A 10,472-nucleotide genomic window follows, 5' to 3' on the forward strand; every position below is an offset into this window, starting at 1 on the left:
TGTGCAAGTAGCCACAATTCCTTCTACTACCTCTTTTTCAGTGTTCCTCTTTATCTCTAAAAAGGAGGACAAGAAGGAAAGGATAGGAAAGACGACATTTATGTTTTTTTATGAAGTATAATTTTTAATAGAGATTAACACTGGAAAGCATGGTTTTCCAAGGTAGTCCCTAATGTTTAAGGATCGGGAAATAAAATATCCCATCATTACACAAACACTTATTAACCAACCTAGATAAATAATGAAATTACTCACACTGTGAGGCCTAGAGCATACTCCATTCTCTGTTGTTTGATCTGTATCAGTGAAGGTAAAAGTTCTGCAGCCAACCTTCCTTATGTCCTGAGAATGAATGACGGATAAGTCTGAACCACCAGAAGGATTTTTCATCATAGCTGAAGCCATTTTATAATGTAGAAATTCCTTTTTCCTATTTTAAGTAATGAAAGTCCATTCTTAAGAATATGTTGTCCAAGAACTAAAACACTTTCAGGATTCGTTACTTGTCTGTGGTTTATACTAACTCCGCCTTCTGTTATCATCCGATACCTAAAAATAGAAATGGTTACTAGATAAATGCAATCACTATTGACCTCTCCCAATAATACAGATACACCATTACTGTATTTCATTTAAATTTCAGAGGCTCTCCAATTGAAACCTTTTAGTGCTGAATCGTTATCTTCATATTTACTAGATTCTGCCTCCCTTTAATGCTCTTTTAAAGGAGCAGGTTTAAGGCATAATAGGTTTCTTGTTTAGTGGAGAAAACGAGCTGGGATATCTCAGCTCTTCACAGAACTGTTCATTTGTAGTGGTTTAAAAATGAAGTAAATCAGAATATGAAGGATCACTTTCTGGAGGGCTCCCCCTACCTTGTCCTCTTACTTCTGGAAGTTTCTTTTCTGTGATTTCTACATTTTGATTAAATGCACAAACCCACCTTATTTAGCTTATACAATATAAAAAAACTACCATCCCTGAGCTGACTGATCGTAGTGTATTTACTGAACATAGTGGTCCCTTAAATGTAAGCCTTTTCCAGTGTTGGAGGTAAAACCGGCTGGGTTAATCAGAAACAGTATAGTAGTACTCGACTTCACAGAAAATTTAAGGTATTGTCAGCAGTAAGTACTCTGTTTTCACTTTATTCTCAGACTAACCTAACTTCGGCAAGGAATGAGATGCCATTAAGGCATTACCAGGTAAACACTCTCTGTAAACACATGCTGTGAACTATAACATTTAATGTTGAATTAACTGAATCAAAGTTAAATAATCTTACCCCCGGGGACCATCTGGGATGGCATTCGCTTTGCGGCAGGTATCTAGGACACTTGTTCCAGGGTCAAGAACTAATTCCGAAAATGAAGCTTCTCTGAACAGCTCTTTTAACTCTTGATCAGACATGCCCTCCAGGGCATCGATGCTACTATGATAAAGGGCTTGTGTGCACCTGGAAAACATTTTGAAAGCAGCCATGTGAGTGCTGCTTCAGATACATGCGCCAATACCCAGTAACCAGTTATGAAGTGTCTGTTAATGTTCTAGATGTAATGTTTTTCTCACAGCAACATTTATCTTCATAATTTATAAACTTAATTCATGATAATCTTTCCAATAAAGGAGGCTATGTTAAAGCAGTGAAGTCACACGCTGGTAATCCTTGGTGGTGCTAAAAGGCGTGCAGCTCTACATTTTCTTAAGTCTATTAACTAAATAACTAGTAAGTGTCAATGATTTTAAAAGGCCACCTCTTAGCGGAATCCAGCCCTTCCTGTCCATGAACAAGCTTAGTGACCTCTGCAGCAAGCCGTTTCTGAGGACCCCGCTTTTCTGGTTCTCTGACATGCAGCTGCATTATATGGTCAATCTCCGGCAGGGGCAGAAAAGTGAAGAGCTTCAGGTATCTGTGGGACAAAAAATCAAATGGCAGATTTACATCACACACCTAATTTTTATCTCCAGCTTCCTAACCTTTCAATATCTTTAAATTTAATTGTGAAACATTTATTCAGCAAACATGCAGAAGTGTATTGAACATAATATAAGACAATCATACCGGGCCGGCTGAGAGGCGCGTTGGTTAAGAGCTGGTTTGGGACACCAGAGGGCCCCGGTTCGGATCCCACAGATGAGGGCCAGTGACGCTGCCCTCCACAGCTAAGATGCTGAACAACAGCTCAATCTGGAGCTGGGCTGCTGTGAGTCAACGGCTGAAGCCCCTGCTGCAGTGGGTTGCCATGGGCTACCGTGTGTAGCCAGCAGCAGCAGTGAGCGGCCGTCCAGAAGCCGGCGACTGATCTGCCTCACCCGGGAAGAGCGCAATGATGGTGCCAACTTGGGCCAGTGAAGCAACGTCCTCCACAACTAGACTGAAGAGCGAAAGGACAGCAACTTGTCTGTTTCCCCTTCCCAATTCCCCAGCGCTGTTCCCATCCTCTAATTCCCCAATAAAAATCTTAAAAAAAAAAAAAAGACAATCATACCACCCAGATTGAATGAAGATGTTACTGTTTTGCCATCTTTTTTCAGATCTTTCCTCTGAATCATAAAATAATACAGGTATCGATGAAGGCCCCAGCCTCATCACAATCTCCTTCTTGTCCCCAGAGAAACCACCAATCTAAATTTGGGTGCATCCTTCCCAAGCATGTTTTTGTACTTGTTTTCTCTACATGTGCTCATAAAAAGTATTGTGTACTTTAAAAACTGACAATATATGTATCCTCTTTTTAAACATTTTCTTAGGTGAAAAACACAGAAAGGACACAGATCACAAATAGAGAGTTTAATGGGAATGTAAAGCAAACACCCATGTAACCATCACACTGCCTCCACCCAAGGAAGCCCAGTTATAGCACATGCCTCAGCTCCACCCAAGCCACCGATGCTTCTGCCTTTCCTAGTGACCACGTCCTTCTTTTTCTTTACACTTTTACCATCACTGTATGCTTCCCTACACAGCATCACTTAGTTTTGCCCATTTTCAGACTTTATATAAATGGAATCACACAAGATATCCTTGTGTTTGGCTACTTCGGCACATCACTATGTTGAGTGAGGTTCATCCCTGCGGCTGTGTGTACAGCTGTCGTCTGCAGCATTCCAGGCTATGAACACTCCATAATGTACGAGGTCAGACAATTACCGTATTTCCCATATATAAGATGTACCCTTTTTCGAAAAATTTGGGGTCTAAAAACTGGGTGCATCTTACACAGTGGTTGTAATTTTTTTAACTTGCATTTCCTGCTTTTTTCGCGCTTGTTTTTGCACTCATACAACCACTGTATAAGTCGCAACCAGTTTTTAGACCCCAAATTTTTCGAAAAAGGGTGCGTCTTATACATGGGGAAATACGGCACGTTTGGGAACTCATCCTAGAAAAAGTGCTACATACCTCATTGCTGAATATCACTATGGTCACCTTTGAACTACTCCCCTTGGGAAGCTATGCACCGATGTCAGTACCTAGTCCACCTTTCAAAGCAATCTTGGAACTCTTTCTGGAATGGCCATCAGAGCTGTCATCCTATTACCCTTAATGTCCTGAATGCCATCAAAATGTCTTCCTTTCAATATTTCCTTTATCTTCGGGTAAAGAAAGAAGTCACTGGGGGCCAGATCAGGTTAGTAGGGAGGGTGTTCCAATACAGTTATTTGTTTACTGGCTAAAAACTCCCTCACAGACAGTGCCGTGTGAGCTGGTGCATTGTTGTGGTGCAAGAGCCATGAATTGTTGGCGAAAAGTTCAGGTCATCTACCTTTTTTTTTTTTTAAAAGATTTTATTGGGGAATTGGGGAAGGGGAACAGACAAGTTGCTGTCCTTTTGTTCTTCAGTCTAGTTGTGGAGGACGTTGTTGCTTCACCGGCCCACGTTGGTATTGTGATCATTGTGCTCTTCCCGACTGAGGCAGATCGGTCGCCGGTCTCTGGACGCATGCTCACGGTGGCCCTTGGCAGCTCACGCTGGCTGCCAGCCACACACGGTAGCTTTACGGCAGCCCACTGCCACAGGGGCTGCAGCCAACGCTGTCGCCGGCGACTCACTGGCAGCCCAGCTCCAGGTCGAACTGTTGTTCACCATCTAAGCTGTACAAGGCAGTGTCACTGGCCCTCATGTGGGATCTGAACCGGGGCCCTACTGTTCAGAGCTGGCGTCCCAAGCCAGCTCTTAACCAATGCGCCTCTCGGCCGGCCCTCATCTACCTTTTTCACACATCCTTTTCTGCACTTCCAAATAGCAAACTTGGTTAGCTGTTTGTCCAGTTGGTACAAATTCATAATGAATAATCCCTCTAATATCAAAAAAAGGTTAGCAACATCACTGCAACAAGTTTGTGAACGTAATTGTCCAATTGTCCAACCCTGTATTTATTTACTGGGGGTGTTCATGTTGTTTCTACCTGTGGGCCATTAGTAATATGCTGCTGTGAATATTCCCATGTATTTCTCTTGGTGCACACATGCACTCATTTCTGTTGCGGATGTACCCAGGAGAGGAACTGCCGGGTCATAGGTTAGTGCGTATTCAGTTTTAGGAGGCATAGCCACTATTTTTCCAGGGTGGTTCTGTAAGTGTAGCACAAGTGCTGACACTCAGTTTTGATTGCCAAGGTATCCGTGCAGAGACAGCCGTCTTGAATAAACATCCTGCCTGTATGACACAGCTAGTTGCAAACCAGCCAGATAAGGAAGCAGGCTGCCTCCACTTGTGAAGCTTCCCTTGTAGAAAGCCCTGAGTAACCTAGATAATGACCGCTGGAGTGACGCTGCTTCTTCCTGCCCACTCCTTAATTCCCATTTTTATGTTTTTCATCTGCCAATAGAGTGAACCCACAAAACCCTGGGCACCCCACCCATGACCCCAATCAAGGCAGAGCGCCAGGTCCACATGCTCCCTCATCCCTCTCTATCGGTGATCTGAGTGCCGTGTACCCTCCAGGACTTGGGAGTAATAAATCTTGTTTTTCCAAAGTCTCCGATGATTGCCGCTGAGGTGCATCCTACAGTCATAAGAACCACAAGGGTTGGTCCAGCCACAACATTGTCTCCTGTCGAGGAAATGTCGGGGGCTCGCCACAAGTAGTATGGGCCTAGGTGAGCACTCCCAGGCATTTTTAGCCAATAGCATCACTAGTAACAGGCTGAGATCAACTCAATTGGTGCAGTTGGCAGGGTTGCACAGTTGCACTGCAATTAGAATGCCTTTTTGCCTTCACTAGCTTATTAACTGGTTAACTCGAGTGGGTAACACCATTTGGGAAGGAGCCCCACTTGCTGGAGGTCCCTCATGCTGTTATGTGCTCTTGCATATAGCCTCTGCCATGGTATCCATTCCAAAATGTCACTGCTGCCATAAATCATTCAATGATCTCCAGAGCAGTGTGATCAAGGCCATATGGTCTAACAAGATGATTAGACCACTAATTATAACAGCCTTAACTAACTACTAATGTACATGAGGGTCCTCATGCCTCGGGCCAAGAGAGCTAAGAAGGTATCATCATCCCCCCAAGGAAAAGATATTTCTGTAGGTAAGGAGGAGGGAGACACCCCCTGCCGCACCCTGCAACCACTGAGTGGTGGGTCACACCAGGACGACGTGTCTTAACCTGGATGAATAGAACAGCTTCGCAGCAGGCAACTGGTGGCACGAAAGGGGAAATGCAGCCAAGGCTTGCTTTGTCCATGTGGCCGCTACATTCACTGTTGTTCCTCTGTTCCCCTAACCCAGTGGGATATCATGGATCCAATCTCTGGGGCAAATGTTGCTAAACAACTAATGGACAAATATAAATGTCCTGAATTCTTGTGCCAGGGCTTCCTATGACCACTGAAGAGGTGGGCCCAAGGAGCAAGCACCCTTTGTGGTCACTGACAGCTAATATGGTCTATTCTGTTCCAATCGTAGAGGAATCCCAGGCCCAATTTGCTTTTTTTAAAATTTTACTTTTGAAGGGGCTCAATATCCATTTATGTGGCTCCTAATGGGTTAAACAGCCCTGCAAATGCACATAACCTCTACTGCCAAGATTTAAATGCCCTAAAATTGGAAGACGGAAGGTTTTGGCATTATACTGATGACATTACACTGAGGGAAGCATACACTCTGTGGAAGAGGTACAGGCAGATTTACAAACCCTTACACACCACCTACACCAGTGTGGCTGGGCAACTGCTCCTTGTCAAGTTTCTGTGCATCATCTGGTCCTTAAGGGCCGAGAAATCCCCCCCAAAAGTCAAACATCAATTACTATAAACCACCCACGGCACTCAGACACGTACAATGTACTAGGCCTTCGCATGTTCTGGGGTCAACACATCCCTCATTGCTCACTAATTCTTTGCCTTATACACACAATCTCAAGCAATCACACGCCAAATCTGTCACCTCCCATTGGGGCGAAGCCCCACAGTGGGTTTTGGAAGCTGTCCAGCAGATAGCCCAACAAGCCTTCTGGTTAGTCCCACCTTGGCTCCACATTCTTATCCAATCCTTGACTATACCTGACTATGCCTCCTGGAGGCTCTGGAGCAAACAGGGGTCTACTTGATTTCCTATGGGGTTTGGGATCAAGCGCCTACCCCCAATGGCAGCCCTCGAGTGTCAACTTGTGGCATTTTACTGTACCTTTATCTTGCATTTCTCTTATTATTAAGGCTGAGCAACCTTTTCACATGGCTTTGGCCTTTTGGATAGAATCTTTATGAAGTGCCTACTCAAGTCTCTTCTCATTTTTCTACTGGGTTGTCAGTCTTTTTATCATTGGCTTATAGAAATTCTTTGTATTAATTTGAATATAAATTCTATCAGTTAGTTACATGTACTGAAAATATATTCTTACTCTTAAAGATGAACTTTTGATGAACAGATCTTAATTTTAATTTAATTTCTCAAGCTTTTTCTTTGTGTCCCATTTAAGAATCTTTCCCTACCCCAGTCATGAAGATATTTTCTTATTTATCTTCTAAAAGCTTTTGTTTATTCTGTCTTTTGTAATAGATTTAGGTTGATAATCTACCTGGAAATGATTTTTGTGTACAGTGTGAGGTTAAGTTTTATTATTTTCCCCACATAGGACATCTAATTATCCAAGTGATATTTACTGAAAAGACTGTCTTACTCCACTGCTCTGCAGTGCCACTGAGATCAGGTGACTATATACACAGGAGTCAGTATGGGTTCTCTAATCTGTTCCATTGGTCTCTTTACTTAACCTTACACTGAAGCTTGTACTTTAAAAAATATAAAAGTTGTTATTAGATTTAATAAGAGAGTTTAGCAGGGTTGCTGAATACAGTTAATACATAGAAATTAATTTTATTCCTATATACCAGAGCCAAATAGAAAATGAAGTTTTCAAAAAGATATCAGTTCCTGATACGTCAAAACCCTAGGACTATATCATCAAATATGTTAACAATAAATGTAAAGGAAAAAGAACCCCCTTAGATGCTACAGTTTCACAATAAGGCATATCTTCTACTCTGCCCTTAAAAAATGTCTTGGCCAATCTCAACCCTTTTTATTTCCATGCAAATCTTACAATGAGCTTGTCAAGTTTCATAAAAACTTGACATATCTAAACACATTTAAAAAACCTGTTTAGATTTGGCTGGGATTGCACTGAATACATGGATCAAATCTAGTAGAATCGATATCTATCAGTTCTATCAGACTATAACTCTCCATGTATGTAGGTCTTCTTTATTTTTGCTCAATAGTGTTTCTGAATGTTCTGCAGGAATGTCTCATACATTTAAAAAATTTTGAAGAATTATTCCTAGATTATTTTGATAATAGCTGTACCAAAAATGATATTTTTTTGAAAAATTCATTTTCTTTGTTACATTTGTATTTGTAGTCTCATTTCTAATTTAAATTCTTCCAAGAGTTTAAGATAATGTAAATTAATGAAGAAATCATTTTTTAAAAGGCTCTTTAAAAGGTGTTTTATGTTACACTAAAGAAAAAGGGCTTTAGAGGCAGGCTTAGTGAAGTTTAAGATGAAAGAAGTGAAAAAACTAGAATATGCAAGTGATATTGTTCTAAATACGTGCTAGATGTAGATCACGACAGTAGCTCTAAGTATTCTGGCAACCACAGTGGTTTTCTGTTTTAACTAACCAAAAGTATTTAACTTAAGAACAGTTAAAATTAGTCTTCCGTGATGTAATGGTTTATGCCTTAAATAGAATCTAAGTTAAAAACAAAACAAAACAAAAACCTATAAAGGGTTTTATAAAGGGTACAGAGAGATTCAACAGCTAAAATTGTATCATGAGCTTATGAACTTAATTTTTCTCAGCACACGACTAAGACCTTACCTTTGTACGGAATCATCTTGCTGCCTGACAAAGAACTGATACAATTCAAATGGAGATGTCTTATCTCTGTTTAGCCAAACAGCGTTGCCAGCTGACTTTCCCAGTTTTGCTCCAGTTGTACTTGTTATTAAAGGAACAGTGATGCCAAATACATCTTCTCCGGTCAACCTATGCATAAAGGAGAACTTTATTATGTGATTCAAGCACAGGTGGTGGTAGGTTCTGCTAATTTCGCTCTTCAAATCTCAGTGGTTTCGCTCTAAGAAAACTTCTTTGACTTCCTAAATCTGGATTCTTGTCCCTCTTACTGCTTTCACAGCTTTCATTCTATTTTGGCATTTGTCATTCTGAACTGCAATTGAACCAGTGTCTCTGGGCAAACCAAGGGGAGATGCTGCTTAACTAGGTAGGGCCTAGAAATTTTTAAAGGCTGGCTGGGAAGAGGAAAGAGACTTGGAAAGGTGGTGGTGGTGGGTGGGGGTGGTGGTTAAGGTAGAGAAACTAAAGATGACCTAAAAGTTATTTTTTACGTAGCACATGGGCTAGCCCTGGTTCATCTCCCTCAAGAAAACGCCACTGAAATCTACATTATTTGCCAAATATTTGGAGTTGAAAAAATTTTTTTGAGATGCCAACCAAGGACTAACACTAGCTCCGTGGCCGGTGCAGCGCCAAAGCAGAGGCTACTCAAGGATGCCCAAATACGTTCAGGTATAAACAAAGAAAAGCAGTTTCTCAAATCAGAAACACAGAAAGCTATTGAGGGGGGAAGCAAAGCTTACAGTCCGAGTCCTTACGAATGGTCTATTTCCTGCAGAGGTCTATAATACATCCCGTACCTAATACTTTAATTCAGCCCTTAAGTTCTCATTAACCAGTGACAGTATTAACACCATTACAGGCCCTTAATGGGGATAAAACCAACAAGGGCTTGACGAAGGGCGTCGTTTCACAATCTTAATAGTGCATCACAAGCTATTCGTGTGTAAATTATTTGGTCCCGCGATTTCTCCTGGTTCTAAAGGCGCTTACTTGTTGATGAACTCGTATCCGGACACGATATTGCCCAGTTGATCAGATCCACCCAGCTGGACCCGGCATCCATAACGTTGGAACAGGTAGTAGAAATCATAAGCCTGGAGCACCTGGTATAAGAACTCGGCCAAACTCATGCCCTCGGGGCTCTTGAGCCTCGCCTGCACGCTCAGCCGGCTCAGCAGCGTGCCCATGCGGAAGTGGCCGCCAACGGCTGCTAGGAAGTCCACCAGGTGCTGCTCCTGGTACCACGCAGAGTTGTCCAGCACCGTGAAGCTGCCCCAGGCCCGCCCATTGGTAAAGAGCTGCTGGTGATGAGTCGCCAAGGCCTCCAGTCCTTGGCGCAGGGCGCGCGCGTTCTTTTCCACGCGCTCTGCGTCCAGCATCTCGCGCTCCTTGGTGCGGCCGCTGGGGTCTCCCAGGCGCGCTGTGGCGCCTCCCACCAGCGCGATCACGTTGTGGCCCGCTCGCTGGAAGTGAAACAGGCCCAGCAACGCCAGCAGATGTCCCACATGAAGCGAGTCGGCCGTGGGGTCGAAGCCGCAGTAGATGGTCTGGGGAAACTTGCCCGCCGTGCCACGGTCGAAGAGCTCTGGGAGCTCTATCTTCGTACCCGTCTCGGGGAAGAACTCCTTGAAAAGACCCCGCGCCTTCTGCATCGCCAGCAACCCCTGGGCGCCCGAGTGGGCCTCACGCAGCCCCAGAGGCAAGACTCCTATCGGCCCAGGGGTGAAAAACCATCGGCCCCGGGCAATGCACCGCAACATGGGCGCCACCATCTTGGTGGCGACACGAAGGGAATGCTGGGATCTTAGAGGCCCTGCCACGCCCCTCAGTGCCGGCCTGGTGCAATTCCTATAGTTTGCTTCAGTGTTTTTGTGCGCATGCCCGGGTAGGGCGAGTTATTACTTAAGGAGGTAGAGTTCTAGGCAGTCGATAAGCGTTCGACTACTCAAGTGGGCGTTTCGCTAAACTTCCAGTCACCTTAAATTCCCTGAAATTTAATTTCTTCATATGAAACATGGATGAATTTATGATAATAATGCCTATCGCATAGGGCTGTTGTGAAGATTAAGAATTAAAAGCACTTGGCACATTGCAC

General features: G+C 43.3%; 1 protein-coding gene across 1 annotated transcript; it reads right to left on the reverse strand.

Annotated features, from left to right (window-relative positions):
* Window positions 1-205: 205 nt before the first annotated feature.
* On the reverse strand, window positions 206-10,181 carry YARS2 (tyrosyl-tRNA synthetase 2). Its single transcript, XM_019625697.1, has 5 exons — window positions 9,368-10,181; window positions 8,336-8,503; window positions 1,755-1,910; window positions 1,286-1,456; window positions 206-549 (listed from the first exon to the last, which is right to left on the reverse strand). Exons 1-5 carry the CDS (start codon window positions 10,147-10,149, stop codon window positions 390-392), a joined length of 1,437 nt encoding a protein of 478 aa, XP_019481242.1. The 5' UTR covers window positions 10,150-10,181; the 3' UTR covers window positions 206-389.
* Between the last annotated feature and the right edge of the window lie 291 nt (window positions 10,182-10,472).

The sequence above is a fragment of the Hipposideros armiger genome, unplaced genomic scaffold (assembly GCF_001890085.2).
Source record: "Hipposideros armiger isolate ML-2016 unplaced genomic scaffold, ASM189008v1 scaffold_638, whole genome shotgun sequence".
Taxonomy (NCBI): Eukaryota; Metazoa; Chordata; class Mammalia; order Chiroptera; family Hipposideridae; genus Hipposideros; species Hipposideros armiger.

Bases quoted from the DNA above. Each gene is read 5' to 3' on its own strand.
- YARS2 (XM_019625697.1), bottom strand. From the start codon at position 10,149: ATGGTGGCGCCCATGTTGCGGTGCATTGCCCGGGGCCGATGGTTTTTC. The intron at 1,911-8,335 runs GTAAGGTCTTAG...TTTGTCCCACAG, and splicing joins CAAGATGATTCCGTACAAAG to ATACCTGAAGCTCTTCACTT. The intron at 1,457-1,754 runs GTGGCCTTTTAA...AATGTTTTCCAG, and splicing joins GGGCTGGATTCCGCTAAGAG to GTGCACACAAGCCCTTTATC.